This window comes from Lissotriton vulgaris, chromosome 4_2 (assembly GCF_964263255.1).
Source record: "Lissotriton vulgaris chromosome 4_2, aLisVul1.2, whole genome shotgun sequence".
NCBI lineage: Eukaryota > Metazoa > Chordata > Amphibia > Caudata > Salamandridae > Lissotriton > Lissotriton vulgaris.
The window spans coordinates 8117670-8136391 of NC_141692.1; the positions used below are offsets into that span (position 1 = coordinate 8117670).

At 45.0% G+C, this 18722-nt stretch overlaps 1 protein-coding gene across 1 annotated transcript in view; it reads left to right on the forward strand.

Annotated features, from left to right (window-relative positions):
* Nucleotides 1-18722, forward strand: part of LOC147718113 (lymphocyte antigen 6E-like) — a 421083-nt gene that overhangs the window by 127799 nt on the left and 274562 nt on the right. Inside the window, exon 2 of the mRNA XM_086919258.1 lies at nt 4850-4969. Within this exon, the coding sequence (XP_086775384.1) occupies nt 4850-4969 (120 nt within the window). The remainder of the gene's footprint in view (nt 1-4849; nt 4970-18722) is intronic.

Sequence of the window (18722 nt, forward strand, 5' to 3'; positions counted from 1 at the left end):
GTTTACCCCCGATAATTGGACATTACCCGTGTGGTGGTTGTGCCGTGTGCCGTGTGCCCACTGACTTGTGCCACTAAATTTTTGAATTTAGAAGAGGGAAAAGTGTGGCAACAAAGAAACCACACAAATTGTAACTCGTGCTTTATTATCTACCTAATTACCTGCCCTGGCGGGTTAAAATACATCGGAATGACAACTAGACGAGTAAAGTTAAGGATCGGTGAGCATCGAAGTAATATTCATTGTCACAAGACCAACACAAAATTAACATCTCATTACTTTCAGCAGAAGCATACACCAGAAGAATTGAAATGGACTGTGATCGAATAACTGACCCAGGACTCTGAGGCCAGTTTGTTAGAAAAAGAACAGAAATGGATATATCGCCTCTCAAGCCACCAAACGGGCCTTAATGATGATATTCCTTGGGGTACAGTGATGAAGAGATAAGACCTTTTCCCAAGAACTGTTTGTATTTCTCCCTGCCTTTTCCTCATTTGTATACCCTTTTAGATTGGGCTTTATTTATTTCCTCAATTTTTATGGACCTATGTTTGGGTTTATCAATTTGAAGATACTTCCTACTATGAATAATGGCCCAATAGCTAACTAAATCGATTTAATCAATGACTCCAAATTAAGAGACTTTGTTACTTATGGCTCTCTTGTGATTTTTTTAAGAGCATGGTCCCTCAATATCTAAATACTCAAACATACATGTTTAAGTATTCTGTGTGTGACCAATAGAAAATAATAATAACATTTCAATTATACTTCTGAAATGGCTTCGATTACTTTAGGAACTAAAACAGTTATTAGTGAAAAAATGTGGCTTTTTTCAGCATGAGGAAGTCCCTAATGTCTTAACTGTATCAAACATGTGACCTTCGTGGTTTTTAGTATCAATGACCCATTTAGAAAGCCATTTCACATAGCTCGAATTGATGACAGTACCAATAAAGTTCTGGCTTTAAAGAAAAGAAAAAAAGAAAAAAAGACAGAAACGTTTTGCGGCTGAGGCTTTTGGTAGTTTTATATTGCGTTTATCAACATATGAAGTGGATTTCCGCAAAGCTTTTGGGAAACCTTTTCATATTTTACGTTTTATAATTTCCAAACACAAACCCCTTGATGCCTAACTTTAACCGCAAACTAAAGATAATTTCTTTTTAAGACGCGACGCATGCCTAACACGTGACCGACCCCTGACCTCGCTCTTTTTATTGACGCTACGCGTCTGTCGCCTCACTTCCCGGGCGGCGGCAGCGGACAAAGTAGGTTGCTGGATGCGAGTCGCTACTAGCAAAGTAAGTGCAGCGCATTGTAACTCTAAATCGTTATGGATGACGATCTTTTTACCAACGCCTAGATTGACGATTCAACCCTTTTTTATACAGTGGCTGTAGCATGAAGAAAGCCTCCCCCGCTTAGCTCACTGATGACAGCACCATAGTACTGTGCTGTGAGTAACACAAACCGGCTCGTTTTTCACTCGGGAGGAATAGGGCCTCATTTTTGCAATCTCTCAAGTGAAATGGGGTCAACTATATATGCACCTTTACAATCTCAAGAGACCATTTTTTGCATAAATACTCATCAGAGCCAATTATACTGAAAATGTATCATTATTGGCTAATCAAATCTGTTGAGGTTCTGTTCTGATTTGAAGGCTTGTTTAAACAAGTAAGCCTATTGACATTATATGCAAAGACTGGGAAGCTACCATCCCAAGTCTATCCTCCACATATCCTAAATCTGGGTTGTTAAGGGGTATTGTCACTAAGGAATGACTTATAATGCTGGAACTAAAAGGGATATATGTATAAATGAATATGTTGTACATACAAAAGAGTGATTTGAAAAACGCATTAATGCTGTGCTTTCTAATTACAGATTTTTTGGGCCCCTGGAAAAACTAGGGTGCAGAAACCGAATATTTCCGGTATTTTTTAAAATACAATTTTTCACATATTATATATCCACTGGTTGGACACGCCTTAGCGAGCGCGGACCACCAGGGATACTCACGTTAATGGTCCTGAAGAAAGCTGCATGAATTAATATAGACAGCTGAAACATGTCGACCTGCTTTTGAAGGGATATAAGTGGTCAAGAATATTACCACTAGCAATATCCCACACCCTGCTTTTAATAATATTAGCTGACCACCAAATAAAGTTGTTTTTGGTACAACTAATATTTTTTAATATCTCACTATCACCTGCACTCAAACACATACCTATCAAGTTTATTTCACAATAACCTGCTCCGCTGTAAATCAGGCGTTGAAGCACACTGGAGGGACATTCGGTTCCTCCAGTGGGAACCCCATGATGAAGCATGTCACCACTACGGTGAGGGAGGGTTCTTCTTAAATAAATATGAGTTATTGTTTTTCCTTTTGTATGTGTATTCACCCTTTTTCCCTATTTTGGTTCCAATATCGCCTTGTCACTATTGGTGGAAGGTTTTTTCCTTTGGTGTTCCTGGCTTTATTTCTTTGCCTACAGCACCAAAAAGTCACTCCTTAGTTGCTACTGTATTGCCAAAAGGTCTAGTAATGTGGGACATAAGGCAAACATATGCTGAATGAGACCACTAGGACTGCCCCTCCATGAGAGGCCCACAAGAACCTACAGTTGACATATATATAAATATCTCTATAAAGGATAGCTACTGTATTGCCAAAAGGTCTAGTAATGTGGGACATAAGGCAAACAAACTCTAACCCACCGCCTGGCTTAGATTGATGTCTAACGTGAGACCTGCACTTTGCCTCACTGGCTGACAGACATGTAATGGCTACAGATTTACAATTCCTTTGCATTGTCACTAAGTAGATGGAAAGAAGTGCAAAGTGATGTGCACTGCTTGGCATCACTTTGCATCAATGAAGTGTCATTGGAGCGGTACTTGGGAGAATCAGTGCAGATACTCATAAGTGAGGTCTACTACAGCAGTCCGATTGAGATTCACATTGAAATATAGGTCCATGTTTTCTAGGCCTGAAGAAGAGCACCACCACTCTTAAGCACTGTTGAAACATGGGTTGTAAGGGATCTAATGGACTGATGCATATCCTCATGGGTTGGTAATTATCCGGTGGAGGGCATATAGAAGGCATCAAAAGTGATCCTGTGGAGCATGACTGCCAGTACAAATAACCAACGAGGCAATCAGTGTGGTGAAAAAGTGTGGGTAGAAATCACTAATTAAGGCGCACTTGTTGACCGAGGTCCTCTGTGTGCCATTATTTGCTATCTTTTTTAATCTTTAATTGTTTTACATGTGCTTGTTCTGTAAAGCAGCATCTGATGTACATGTTTATGGCGAGTGGTTCTGTACATGATCTATGGTCTGGATTTATGAAGGAAGCTCTGTCCAAGCCTTTCACATCATCACCGGCAGTAGATATGACGTAGAGGTGGGTAGAGGGATAAAGAAAAACCAAAGGGGATAATGGACGGAGCATTGACAATACAAACACTCACCCCCAGTCAACTGATCTGGGCTTAATCCATCACCGTTCTTTAGCTCACTCCGCCACCCCAGTTCAGACATGGCCCTATGCAAATCAGTCTGATCCTGTGCCTCATGGGAACAGTCTAGCCCGAACTGCCAAGCCATGTCTTCCCTGGACCGGAATCAAGCTTCCCAGGACCGGTTTCTGGCATTACAGCCGTCTTCAGCCGGGATTGCTTGAATCCAGTGGCAAAGTGAGCAAGGGACTCACGTCTGAGCATACCCTGCCAACTTAGGGCAAACAAAGAAAAACCAAAGGGGATGATGGACGGAGAGTTGACAATACAAACACTCACCCCCAGTTAACTGATCTGGGTTTAATCCATCACCGTTCTTTAGCTCACTCTGCCACCCCAGTTCAGACATGGCCATATGCAAATCAGTCTGACCCTGTGCCTGTGTGTGGGTCAGACTGATTTGCATATGGCCATGTCTGAACTGGGGTGGCGGAGTGAGCTAAAGAACGGTGATGGATTAAGCCCAGATCTGTTGACTGGGTGTGAGTGTTTGATTGATTCAGATGCTCCGTCCATTACCACCCCCTTTTGTACAGGGTAGAGGGATAAACCCATCATCACGGCAGGTTGCATTGGCACTCTCTGGCAAGATGTTATTGGAATTAGTAAACTTGAAGGTGTGCTTTGAGATGTCCCATTATAATGCTTGTGGTCTTCAAACACAATATGTGCTGCTTGTACTCAGAAGTTAAAGATTGATTCCAAGGTGAAGTATTGGTTTGAAACAAAGGACAATACTTATAAAGCACTATACAGTACTGTGAACTTCAAGTAGTTTCTAAGCACTGGCGTGACCCCTTGGAATAGTCTGGTCAGAGAGTGCCCAGCACATCAGAGATCACTAGCCCTTGGTCCTGCCTGTGGACACTGCCCTTCTGTTTTGGGGAGGGGGACTGATACCCACCTTGACTATATCAATCAATCATTATTTGTAAAGCGCTGCTGATCACTGTAATGGTATCAAGGCAATGGGCACAGTCTAAAGCCAGGTCTTGAGTTTCTTCCTGAAGTACACAAGTGATTGTGATGCCTGGAGAATGGAGGTATTCCAGGACGTAGTGGCAAGGTAGGAGAAGGAATAGCCACCACCGTGGCTTCAGCGTATGTGTGGTGTCTGTGTGAGGGTGAGGGAGGTGGATCGAAGGTCTCTGGATGGTTGATGGAAGTGCAGGGCGTGGCTCATGTATGCTGGTCCTAGGTCTTGGAGGACCTTGTAGGCAAGCATCAATATCTTGAATTTACAATTTTTCTGGACAGGGAGCCAGTGAAGGTTCTTCATCACTAACACACTGTCTGTTTTAATTTCACAGTACATTCAGTGAAGTGCTACACGTGCCTGCAGAAGCCCAGCAATGACGACTGTAAGACACCTGCTGATTGCCCTACAGGATACAACGCCTGTGAAACCTTCATCCAAACGGACAGTCAAGGTAAGGGTTGGGAAGGGGCCCACAAGGCTTTCGTGGTCTGAGTGACACAACTTAAATGGCCAGGGATAGTGCCATGTCATAAATGTCTCTCAGTTCTTTAAGAATAAGGATGAGTTCTATCCTGAGGAGGGCCATGGGACACTGCAGTGTACAATTCTCGCAGGCCATAAGCCAGGACAATTGATTCCACTTGTACCTGGGGACCCAGAAAGTGTGGGGATGAATAGAGAACCGCAGAGTGTTCAAACCTGGAGGTGCATGGGTGGAGTCAAGCACCCTCAGAAGTAGAAAGTATGTGGGAGAGAGGGTGCCAGAAATCTGGGTGCACATCAGCTGCCTCCCGTTGAATGCTTATTGGCTGTGAGAGAAGGCTTATGACATATCCTGGCAATCACTGAAAGCACGCCCATTGCTTTTATATTAATGAGTGCATGATGGGTACTCGCAGCCAAGAGAGTCTTTCAGCAGGTGCCAAGAAGATGCATTCCTCATTCGCTTCGTTGGACAAAGAACATTAGGTACAAATGATCTTCTGCTGATGTAATGTAGAACGCTAGCTAGAATAAACACAGGAACTATTTACAAGGGCATCCACTCCCATCACAATCAAACACTGTAAGATGACTCGGTCACATCAACCCTGTTAGTTTCTTCACCCTCTTCAAATCCTATCCAACATTAATCAGAACTGTCCACTACCTCTTGTCTGGCACATGCATGATCTTTCCACTACCTCTTGTCTAGCACACACATGATCTTTCCACGATCTTTCCACAACCTCTTGTCTGGCATGCTCATGATATTTCCACTAACTCTTGTCTGGCACACTCATGATATTTCCACTACGTCTTGTCTGGCACGCTCTTGGGTTCTTGAGTGTGGCCATCAGTAGCCTGCACTCCCTCTCCGCCTTCCTAGCCACTAGTTCTTCTAGGGACAAGCTATGCGAGGAGACACTGCTTTTCGCTCTAGCAGAGAGTTCCAAATCAGGAGATGGGTTGTCCTCTTCCTCTGAAGGCTGCATTTCATGGCTGATGTCCAGGACCCGATCCTGCTCATCCGCATCACCCTCATCATCCCTCTATGCAGCTGTTAGTGACTGGTGAACCTCCACCCGGGACCTCAGAGCTTTCTACAGCTTCAACATCTTTGTTCCCTCTCCTTGCAGAACTATTTAAGTGTCATTTTCCAGTTTGGCCAGCTCATTCAATTCCTGCAGGTATGGTCACAGAAAGTCAGTTAGTGGTAATGAGACTAGATTTGGAAAAGCAAAAGAACCAATCAAGGAGAATTAAAAAAACAATAGACACAGTTTAAATTATTTACCTGGGATGGCAGTGTCACAATATTTCTTTATGGCACTACACTAGTCCAAATCCTCAAGGCTGAACACCAGTGTAAGAAATTGGGTTACAGGTCAAGGGGGGTAAAACCCTTACCTAGCAGAAACCACAATTCTTGTCAGGGTAAAGTGCCAAGCAACCCCCAAATTATCTTGTGCTCAACCCTCTGGTAGCATGGCACAGAGCAGTCAGGCTTAATTTAGAGGCAATTTATGCAGCACATCAAGCTGTAATAAAATGAAAACACAACACAAGAAAAAGGCCTCAACAATTTAGAAAAATAGAGCTAAATATAATAAATATTTTGACACCAAAACGACAAAACTCCAGAGATATAAGATTTTAAGTGAAAATAGCAATAAAAGGCCCAAAGACTAGCTCTTGGTCATGTGAAACCGGGAGAAAGTCACACGTTCAGGATAACTGCAATGAAGTGCAGGTTGGATAGAGGGACCGGATGAGTTCAGCTGAAAAGTTACGTTCTCAATCAAGCACAAAGTTTCTTTGCAGTGGAAGGGGGAGAGATGCGAGGATCAGGAAAATATCACAAATTATTGTGTATATAGTGAGAAGTGCATGCCTGGCATCATGGATGGTTGCTGCTTTAGCGTGAAGATTTGTTGTCAACGTGAGCAGTCATCTGTGCTTTGCAGTGGCGATCTCCACAAGCGATTGATGCTATAGGGCGAACAGTTGGGACGCCGGAACTTTGTGTTGGTGGGCAGTGCGAGCGACAAGGTTTTGGCACCAATGAGCCCAGTTGTGAAGAGCCCAAAATCATCAATTTGGCTCCTCTGAGACCACCAAAAGGTTCCAGGACTTGAGAGGCACCACTTGGGTGTCAGGTGCTTACCCCAGCTGGATCAGGTAGTTGGGAGTCTGCTTTGACCCTTTGGCCTCTGAGCAGGAGGTTAGCAGACTAGGTGATGGAGTCACTCAGTGTTCTGGGTTCAGGTGCAAGTCCTATTCATCTGACTCGAGCAGCAGGGTAGCATTCCAGCAGAGTGGCAGTCCTTTCGGCAGCACAGCAGTCCTTCTTTAGAGTATCCTTCAGAGTATCCACAGGACCACACGTGTACTCAAGAGTCTGTGTCTCTGGTCCATAATTTGTACCAGCTGCCTCCTATGAAGTGGGAGAAGTTTCTAGAGGTTTCTATTTGAAGTCCACAGGTTTCCTGCTTTGTCTTTCCTAACTTCAGACTAAGTACAAAGGGTATGCATCCCTTTGTGCAGAGGCGGGATACAGCCTATTTAATTGCAAGTAGGACTGTGCCGAGCTCCGCCTTCCCATCCTGCCATTAATGCCCCATCCAGGAGCACCTAAGCTCTCTCTTATGTGTGGATATCTAGGAGGAATACACAAATCCATACTTTCAGTCCACTCTCCAGAAGTGGAATTTTCAAAATTGTACCTTAAAATCTGATGTACCCATTTGGAAGTTTCATCTTATTAAATGTTAATGTAACTTCAATGCTAGCCCGTGTGAGAGGTAGTCATTGCAGTACTGAAAAACGAATTGAAGGGTTTTTCACTACCAGGACATGTAAAACTTAACAACATCCTACCTGTTTAAAAACTTGGCACACTGGCATGTGGGCTGCTCAGTGGTCTACCTTAGGGGTGGCTTATTTATATAGAAAGGACGATTTGGGCCTGGCACAAGGTTTATTTACCAACTCAAAATAGCTGTTTAAACTGCACACACATGCGTAAATGGCAGACTTGAGACATGTTTGAAAGGGCTACTTAAGCGGGTGGCACAATCAGTGCTGCAGGCCCACTAGTAGCATTTGATATACAGGCCTGGAGTACATGTGCCGCATTACTAGGGAGTTACAAGTAAATTAAATTTGCCAATTGGGGATAAATGTTACTATGTTTTAAGAAATGAGCACATGCACTTTAGCACTGGTTAGTAATCCTAATCAGCAACATCGAGATCAGCAAAAATGAACGAGGAAAGCAAAATGTTTGGGGAAAGTCCACAGCTGAGGCTAACAGGTCTAACAACTGTCATTTATAGGCAACACATTTTCCAATTAAATGGGCACAAACTTTTCCACTGATACTATATTGCATATAATGTGCAGGAATCTGGTTTCAGAAAATATTTATCATTTGCACATCACCACGTAAAGTGTTCTGATTTGTTTTGATCCTTCTAAAATATTTCTTTTAATCACACTTTATAATTACAAAAACGTGATTTCCTAACTGATATATTTTGAAATAATTGTACAGGTTATTTCCAAACTCTTTATATGTTTTGTATCATAAAAAAACACTCCATTTACCCCAGCAAAATTGTGAGACAGTTGACTTAACAAAATCCTCTTACTTTGAAATCAGGGTAAGAAGAAATCTCCAGGATAAAATAAACAGAAATTTGTAAGAAGACAGAATTTGACATTTGAACGCACAGCAAATATGAAAAGATAAAAACGTTTTTTAAAGGCATCTGAATTGCTCATTCACTTCTGGAATGATACCTGTTCTTTGCCCGCTCAGGTTCTCTCACCAGAAGGGTCTAGCAGGCCCTAAAAATAGTGCCTCCTGATAAAATCTGAATCCATAGTTAGGGGGTGAACATGCCAAAATTCTAGTACCCTTTTTCTGGTTCACAGCAGCAGTTGTCCGCTGAGACAGCCCGTTGCCTTCCTGCCAGGAAGTCTGAGTGGCTTTCAAGAAAGAGGAACGAAGGGCCTGCTAGTGGGAGGAGGTGTGACCAGTATGCTGTGGGCTCAGATGGTCCAGCATCAGAGGCTGCTGCCTCTGGATGGTAATGCAAGACACACCTTAACCTGCTCGCTTCTTTGTATAGGTAGACAGGCTGGTATCTCTTCCAGATGAGGAAAACCTGTTGCAGAACTGGTTTACCCGGAGGAGCGGCTCATTATCCTGGACACACCTCCAGGGAGTGTGACCCAGGGAATAAGGGTGTGGAAATCTTAGATTTGCACAGGGATGCACTGTGTAATTTTTTAGTGCTAACCCCACAGAAAATGATGTAAGAGTGCGTGTGGTTGTACTGTGGGAATTGTACCCTTATTGGGTGGAAAGTAATAACTACCCATAAACTCCTGGCTTGCCCAAGTACTGGAACTTTCATAGATTCCCATAGCTTGTATCATTCCCAGTCGTCGGAATGGGAGCCTCTGTAAATAGAAAATACCACAGCAGTCGGTACAAAAGAGAAAGAAAGGCCTAGGCCTCATCTCATTTTGTAGCATATCCACCTATTTTTGTAAAAGAGACCAAAAACTTGCAACAACCAATCAGATTAGCCTCACCCCTTATGAACCCTCCTGAGAGAACCTTAGAGCCTCAGAATTTCTGCCGCACATTGTGCTAAGGGAGTCTCCTCTGAGCTCTGCTCAGTTTTTTCTCAATGTTTGGATTTCAGATATTTTTTCTTCAAGATGTTTGATAAAGAAAAAAAGGCTTTTTTCAAGGCCTGTGCTACCTGTTCTAAGAAAAGGCTTTATGGGGAGGACATGCATAAGGATGGTATTTATTCCTTGTACCCGGACCACAAGGTCACTGATTGTAAAATCTGCAGAACCTTCTCCACCAAGACACTGAGAGACAGGGAAGGAAGACTTTTGACCTGGCCACAGAAGATAAAGTCAGAGAAGATGGTGATTTCTAGTGACAGCGAGGATTCCTCCTCAGCTTCTTCATCAAGGAGATCTAAAAAGAGGGGTAGTTCTTCCCCTACAACCTCAACTGAACCTCCTGCTAAGGCCTCTCAAAAGACCTCTGATAGAGCTAATAGGCCCAGTCCCCAAAAATCTCCTCACCGAGGTGTAAAGGAGAGGGAGGGACGTGTGACTGAGGTAATTTCTACACAGAAAGTGACTCAAGTACCTTCTGTTGTCTCTCCACCATCTGAGATGACAAAAGGTTTCGAAAAGCCAGCATATTTACCTCAGGAAGGTAAATCAGAGAAGAAAACCCGTCTAGGGCTTCGACGACTATAGCGTCGACGACGACTTAGTTGACGACTCAGGTGACGACTCAGGTTCCTATCTCAGTGTCGTCGACGATATAAATAACATCGACTTTGACGCCGACGACGAGGGCAATGATGACTGCTTCTATGATACTGACGACGAGATCGTCGACGGCGCCTTCAACGATTTCTCCACCGTCCACGATGAGCCTTTCTCCGACAACGGTGCTCTCTTCGACGACGATTCCATTGATGACGATAATGTAGTCGACGGTGCAAAAAGCTAAAATTTCAATTCGAAAATGCCAAATTACACTAGAGATGACATCTCCTCGCAGGGCAACGCCTTTGCCTCCTGCATTACTTTTTGATGAAGATTACTCAGATGAGAAAGATAGTCCTTATGGGGATGCATATATTCCATCTCCGCTCCTGGTGAAATACTAGGACTCAGATGCTGATGACTATTATGAGGAACAGCGGCAACCCCCTCCCCGGGAGACGCCTCAAGAATAATCACATCAGGGTGCTGTTTCTATGCCTTCCTTCCTAATAAGTGATTTACAGATTATGTTGATGGATTATAGGAAGAGATTTCCATCCCAACCCTCTGAATCCATGCAACCACCTCCGCCACCACCACCACCGCCTCCTCAATCAACTTCTACGGTTCAGCCACCGGAGCCGGAACATTTGGAGGAACGGTAGAATATCACCACGGGACAGGCGGATGATGATGATGATGATTCCTGAGATGATGAGCGGAATGTGAGAGATGTCCCAAATCCTGATAGAGAATGGGACGACTTTATCATACCAGATCCCGCTTCACTGGTACCGGATCCTGTAGATTCCCCTCCAGCAGACATCAGAGGTTTCCGTAATCTTATGGAGAGAGCTTGAAAAAAGATTTGGTCTTCCCTTTCCAGTTGTTCAATCGGACTGCTTTCTCTATGATTTTAAAGAGCCTTATAGGAAATCCATCCGCTCTATTCTCATCATAGAGCACATATGGAGTGAAGGTGTGAAGGTTATGCAGTCTCCAGCTACTGTTACCCCTGTTCTACCATGGCTGGAGAAGAAATATAAGGCTCCTGATGATAGTCCTGCTTGCCTGGTTGTCCAACCGAGGCCGCACTCCGTTATCTCCCAGGCGGATCAGAGTAAATCGAAGAACCCATCGGCTCCTCTTGCCTCACCGCCAGATAGAGAAGGCAGAAGTCTTGACAACATGGGCAAGAGATTCTCTTCTATGTCCAGCCTCCTGGTTTGTGCATCCAATGCAGTGGCAATTTTGGGATGATATGATCGCCAAATGTGGTGCGACGTGTCTTCTTTTGTTGATCAACTACCGGACAGTTTCAAAGCGAATGCAAAGAAAATAGTGGAGGAGGGGGAGCGATCTTCCTCAGAGATTATTGATTGTGCCATGGACATCGCCACAACCACTTTTCGTGCCTTGGCAGGTTCGGCTGTCCTGAGGAGACAAGGTTGGCTTTGGGCTACCTGGTTTCGCTCTGAGGTACAGAATAAGATTTTGGATTTACCATTTGATGGTGACATGCTTTTTGGTAAGCATATAGATGACGCCTTACAGGACTTCAAGAAGGACACGGAAACAGCTAGGTCCTTAGGCACATTGCAATATCGCAAGGTACCTTTCCGAGGGGCAAAAGGTAAAGGTTTTTCAAACGACAGAGGAGGATATCAACAACGCTACTCCTCCTATTCGCAATCTTCGCAGACTTACAAGCCTCAATACTCTTTACGCCAGAGCCAATTGGCGTCTTTCTCTCGCCAACCTGCAAGAGGTCAACAGGGTCGTCAAGGGAGAGATTCTTCTAAACATCAATAGCGGACTTTCGGCTCTGTCTACTATTCCTCCACCCATGGTAACATCAGTAGGGGGCAGGTTTTCACACTGTCTGCGCAGCTGGAAGATCATAACATCAGATCGGTGGGTCCTCATTATCATTTGGTTTGGCCACATTTCAACACCTCCCACCTTCCAGAGCGCCTCGCGCCACCGAATCGAAACATCTACAGCTTCTACGTCTCGAAGCCCATCAACTACTCATCAAGGGAGCGATAGAGCCTGTACCTCTATCTCAACGAGGAGAAGGGTTCTATTCCAGGTTTTCCTGGTTTGCAAGATGGAGGAGTAATGGCGCCCAATTTTATGCCTGAGGGAGCTCAACACCTATCTCATAAAGCTGTCATTCCAGATGGTGTCCCTTCACGATATTTTGCGCCTTCTCAATCCAGGAGATTACATGGCAACTCTGGATCTCGAGGACGCATATTTTCAGGTACCGATCCATCCAGCTCTCAGACGATTCTTACGCTTCACAGTAACCAAGAGCCATTTTCAATTCAAAGTCCTGCCTTTCAGGCTCATATCTGCTCCTCGGATATTCACAAAGGTTTTAGCCCCAGTAGCAGCATTTCTCAGAAGACAATCTCTAGAGGTTTTTCCTTCCTAGACGATTGATTGACAAAAAGCTCCATCTTCTCAAGCACCTACAAGAGCAGTCAAAAGTTGCATTCAGCTTTTCGATCATCTGGGGCTACAATTCAACAGGAACAAATCGGTCCTTCACCCATCCAGGTCGGCCTAATTCCTAGGTTCCATTCTGGATACAAGATGCTGAAAGGTTTTCCAATCGGTCAAAAGACAAAGAAGGGTCATTCTCTCGGCTCGTCAATTGCAAAGGAGACGATCTCTATCGGTCCGTCTGTACAAGTCGCTCCTAGGATCGATTTCATCCTGCATACACCTAATTCCGCATTGCAGACCACGGATGCGCCAGTTGTAGGAGCAGCTAGACAGGCAATGGCGCTAGGCGGAAGGCACATTCAACGACAAAATAATGGTCACTCCTCTCATGAGAGAGGTGGCAAATAGGTGGACGACCAAAGACAAAATCTCAATGGGTCTCACTTTCAAGATTGCTCCATCTTCCTTGGTTCTGACCATGGATGCCTCGCTGGAAGGCTGGGGAGCTGTTTTACAAGACCTACAGGTGAGCGGTCATTGGACACCCGAGCAACGTACTTTCCACATCAATCTTCTGGAGCTCAAGGCAATTCATTTGGCTTTGCAGGCTTTCCTTCCAAGAATTTGGAATTCCACAGTACTGGTTCGTACAGACAACACAACGGCTATGCATTACGTGAACAAACAAGGCGGAACAAGATGTCGAGTTCTTTCAAGAGAGGCCCAAGAGATATGGGAATGGGCAATTCTAAACCGAGTTTCTTTCTCAGCAGAACATCTCCCAGGTACACTCAACACTAAGTATGGGCAAATTTGGCGGATCTGCAATTGCACTATACTCCACTGGAGTACTTTCTACTGGCTAATCAGTAAGTGCTACCTCGTTGGGGAAATGTATATTGCTTTTCCTACACTGCAGCTGCATAAAGGGCCAGAAGATTTGCCTTCAGTGCCCCTGTGTGCCTGTAACTTTACCACTGCGCCAAAATGCACCGAGGTCCCCTGAGTGAGCTGTCCATCATAGTTGGGAAAGGGCGGGAAGATGTTTGGTACTGCGAGTGTGTGGTGCAGGGCCGAACGGGCAGGGCTACTATGCGTGTTCACATGCCTCTTGTGTATAAAGGGTCAGAGAGCGAGCAGGGCAGCAGGTGAGGAGAAAGCAGCCTCTTGGCCACAGGAACTACACGGGGATCACTATCGAGAAACTCATGGATGCAAAGACCTCCCTCGAGTATTATAGCTCATTTTCGACGGCAGATATGGGGTTAAAGGCACACTTGCCCAGCCTCAACCGTGCTAATGTTTTGGGCTGATTAAAACGTTATTGACTTTGAACTTCAATTCGGGCACCTGCTTTATTGGTATCTGTAAGTGCTTCCTACTCATGTTTAATTTTTGGGACAGGAGCCTCATGCCAGAATGAATCATGCCCTGCATAGTTATCCACGAAGATGCCACTATGATGGTTGAAGCAGTCCATCATAGTGGGGAAAGGGCGGGAAGACGTTTGGTACTGCGAGTGTGTGGTGCGGGGCCGAACGGGCAGGGCTGCTATGTGTGTTCACATGCCTCTTGTGTATGAAGGGTCAGAGAGCGAGTAAGGCTGCAGGTGAGGAGAAAGCAGCCTTTTAGCCACAGGAACTACACGGGGATCACGATCGAGAAACACATGGATGCAAAGACCTCCCTAGATTATTACAGCTCATTTTCGACGGCTGATATGGGGTTAAAGGCACACTGACCCAGCCTCAACCGTGCTAATGTTTTGGCCTGATTAAAACTTTACTGACGTTGAGCTTCAATTCAGGGACCTGCTTTATTGGTATCTGTAAGTGCTTCCTGCTGAGGTTTAATTTTTGGGACAGGAGCCTAGTTGCCTACTTGTAACTATTATCTGACCCTGCTTCGAGGGTCAGAGTAGGGTCAGAGAATAGTTGCAAGTAGGCAACGAGGCGCCGCTCAGGAAGCACTTACAGGGTTACAGCAGGTGCCCAAGTTGAAGTTAATTTCTTTGTAACCCTTTTGTAAATGGTTACAAAGAAATTAGCTCCAACTTGGGAACCTGCTACTGTAACCCTGTAAGTGCTTCATGGAAAATTCGTCCCGCTCGCTAATTCGCAGATTTTTCTGCGATTTTGCGAGATTCGCGGATTGTGAAATCGCAGAAAATCCGCAAATTCTGCGAGTGGAACGAATTTTCGGCCCACACTTACTCAACCCGACAGCGGATACTTTGAGCCGTCTGAAATCAATCTGTCACGAGTGGGAACTGGATCAGGACACTCTCGACAGAGTCTTCGCAACCTCGGACAACAGGAAATGCCAGTTCTATGCAAGCAGGGATCACCATCGCGGCTCATTGGGGAATGCTCTTTTGATAGCCTGGTCAGGCGCATTTGTTTACGCCTTTCCTCCAATTCTCCTGATTCCGAGGCTAATAAGGAAACTCAAGACAGAACCCTGCAGGATGATTTTGATCGCACCAGCGTGGCCCCGCCAATTCTGGTTCACAGAGCTTCTCCTGCTCTCTCAGGATCAGCAAAGTCCCCTACAGCCCATTCCATCTCTATTGACAATGTCCCAGGGCCAAGTGTTTAATCCAGACCCGAGCTCTCTCCAATTGACAGGGTCGCTCCTGAGCACTGGGAATTCCAGAGTTTAAATATCCTTCAGGAGAGTAAAGACATATTATCTCAAGCCCGAGTACCAAGTACGAATAAGACCTATCGCGCAAAATGGAAACATTTCTTCTTAGGGTGCCACCAACAGAATCTCCATCCGTTCTCTTCTGCTACTCACCAGATATTGCCTTACATTCTTTCTCTAGCTAAGTCAGGCCTAGCACATTCCTCCATCAAGGTACACCTGGCGGCTATATCTAGATTCAGGCGGACAGCTTCAGGTTCTTCTCTCTGATCCGCGAGGATCGTCAAACAATTCCTGAAAGGACTTTTCAGGGCTTTCCCTCCAGTTCCGCCTCCTCCTCCAGTCTGGCAACTTAATTTGGTTCTGGCTCATCTCATGAGACCTCCATTTAAGCCTATTCACAGAGCGGATCTAAAGTTTCTATCATGGAAAGTCGCTCTCCTTTTAGCATTGACGTCGGCTAGAAGGGTTGGGGAACTGCATGATCTTACCATTATGGAGGAACCTTTCTTACAGTTCAAAGAAGACACTCTAATCCTAAGAACAAATCCGAATTTCATTCCAAAGGTCCCTTCAGATTTCCATTTGTGGTTCTGTAATCTTTTTTCCCTCGACCTACGCCTCCAGCACAAAGGTCTCTGCACACCTTGGATGTCCAAAGATGTCTAAAATGTTATCTTGAATGGACAAAGGGTTTCAGGAAATCTTCACAGCTCTTTGTTGCTTATAGTGCTCCGTGGAAGGGTTTTCCGCTTTCAAAACAAGGCATCTCACGTTGGATTACCAGTGCAATTTATTATTGCCACCAAGCGGCGGGTAAGCCATGTACGAGCTCACTCCACGAGATCAGTCACATCCCCTGCTGCTCTCTTAGCTGGAGTTCCTACCAAAGACATTTGTAGGGCAGCTACATGGATCAGTGCCCACACGTTCACAAAGCATTACTGCTTGGATTCTTCCACAAGGAGTGAGGCGGCAGTTGGACAAGCGTCCTGAGGAATCTCTTCCAATGAGCGGTAAGCTTTCCCTTCTATCCCTCCTTCCTATGATTGCACATTTTGTATCTGATAATTTTTACTGACTACTGTTTCAATGGCGTTTTGCTTCTTATAACAGTATGGATACTAATGTATTTTGATGCTTATGTCACAAAATGTGCTTTCATTGCTTACTGCTACTATTCTGATACAAGCTATGGAAATCTATGAAAGTTCCAATACTGGGGCAAGAAAACAAGTTACTTACCTGTAACTTTGGTTCCCCAGTATTGTTAACTTTCATAGATTCCCATGCGCCCACCCTCCTCCCCTGGGAAAGCTCCGCCTTCAGCAGATGTGGCTACTGTTACACAACGGATACGAAAATCTGAGTCTCTGAGGTTCTCTCAGGAGGGTTCTATGGGGTGAAGCTAAACTGATTGGTTGTTGCAAGTTGTTGGTCTCTTTTACAAAAAGAGGTGGAGATGCTGCAAAATGAGATGAGGGCTAGGCATTTCTTTCTCTTTTTTACCTACTGCTATGGTATTTTCTATTTACCGAGGCTCGTATTCCGACGACGGAGAATGATACAAGCTATGGGAATCTATGAAAGTTCCAATACTGGGGAACCAAAGTTACATGTAAGTAACTTGTTTTCATGTTTGGTACCCCTGGCTTGCAGCCTCAGACACTGCTGGACCCGGAAAGGACAGAAGGACAGCACCTGCAGAACCTGTTGGCCTCAGAACGAAAGGCTTCACCAAGAATGACTAACCCTGCTGCACCAAGAGCGGACTTCTGGAAGAGAAGGGTGGCTCCTACTGTCGACTTCAGTGAGCTATCCCAATGGCTGGACCAGCTCTCACGCGTGCCAAGGAACATTGAGTGGATTCCACAGGCTAGTTGGCTAGCCTCCTGTTAAGCTTCAGGGAGACAAAAGCTAAAGAAGCCTGCTCCTGAAAATTGCCCAGCTGACCAGTTGTCAGTGGACTTGCCTTGGACTCCACTGGTGTAGCCAGTGCGAAAGTGTCTTAGCCCCTAACGGGTGCTCACCAGGTCCTGAGTTCTTGGCTGGTGCCAGAGTGCATTCTTTCTCCCCAATAACAGCAAATTGAGAGCCTAAAGCAAAAGATACCTCTGTCATGGCAGGTTTCAAGCCCTGCTGTGAAAGGCAGTGGGATATGCTTGGGGTTTGCTACCACACAATGTCAAACAATCCTATCTACAGAAATATCATCCAAAAGACATCCTGGGTTTGGGGAGAGGAAAATGTCCTTCAAGGAGAGCTATGACGCATTGTGGTGAAAGCCAGAGAACCCTGCAAGCCACAATTTCAGTCCACCATGTCCCAATGGTGATGGTCTTGGTAGACGCACTACCAAGAGCATCACCATTGGGACATGCAGTGTGAAGACCATGCACGAGACAGGCAAGACTGCCCAATTGGCAATGGAGATGAAAAAATACAATCTTGCCCTGCATGGCATCAGAGAGACACAGTCCGGACAGAAGACTAGCTTCAGAAGTAATGCTGCTGTATTCCTGAGATGACGAAGAAAACACCCCACTTACTCGGGGAGTAGCACCAATGCAAAAGCCAGCAGCCCACAGAGCTCTGAATGGAAGGGATCCCACTGCACCAGAATCATGACAGTGACCTTCTAGATAAAGAAAGAGGATCAACATGACTGTTATCCAACTACAAATGACAGCAAAGAGGAAAAATAACATATTACAACAGCCTCCAGTTCAGCCTGGAGAAATGTTTTCAGGGAGACATCATTATACTGATTGAGAACCTCAATGCCAAGATTGGAAGTAACAATACTGGGTATGAAGAAACCATGGGCAACCATGGCCTTGGTGACATGAATGAGAATGGTGAAAATCTTGCAGATCATAGTGCCCTGAACAGTCAGGTGATATGTGGTAGAGTATTTCCACACAAGAATACACGAGGCAACATAGGTGTCATCAGACCATTCCACAGATAATGAGATTGACCATGTCTGCATTGCTAAGACATTCTGGAGGTCCCGGCACGATGTGAGTGATGTGCAGAAAAAGAAAAAGCTCCAGGCAAATACACCAAAGACAACAAGGACACAAAGAGAAGATTGAGAGCAGACACGTGAAGATTCGTTGATGGTCCCATCACAGAGGCCCAGGAAGCAGTAAGCCATGGAAACTTAAAAAACTCTGACATAACAATGGCACTCTATCGCAGATACAGCAAGCCAGGATGACCTGTAAAAGCAAAACTGGGAAGATAGTCATGGTAATGAAGGTCAACAACAAAGATGGGTGGAGCACTTTGAGGAACTGCTGAACTAGCTT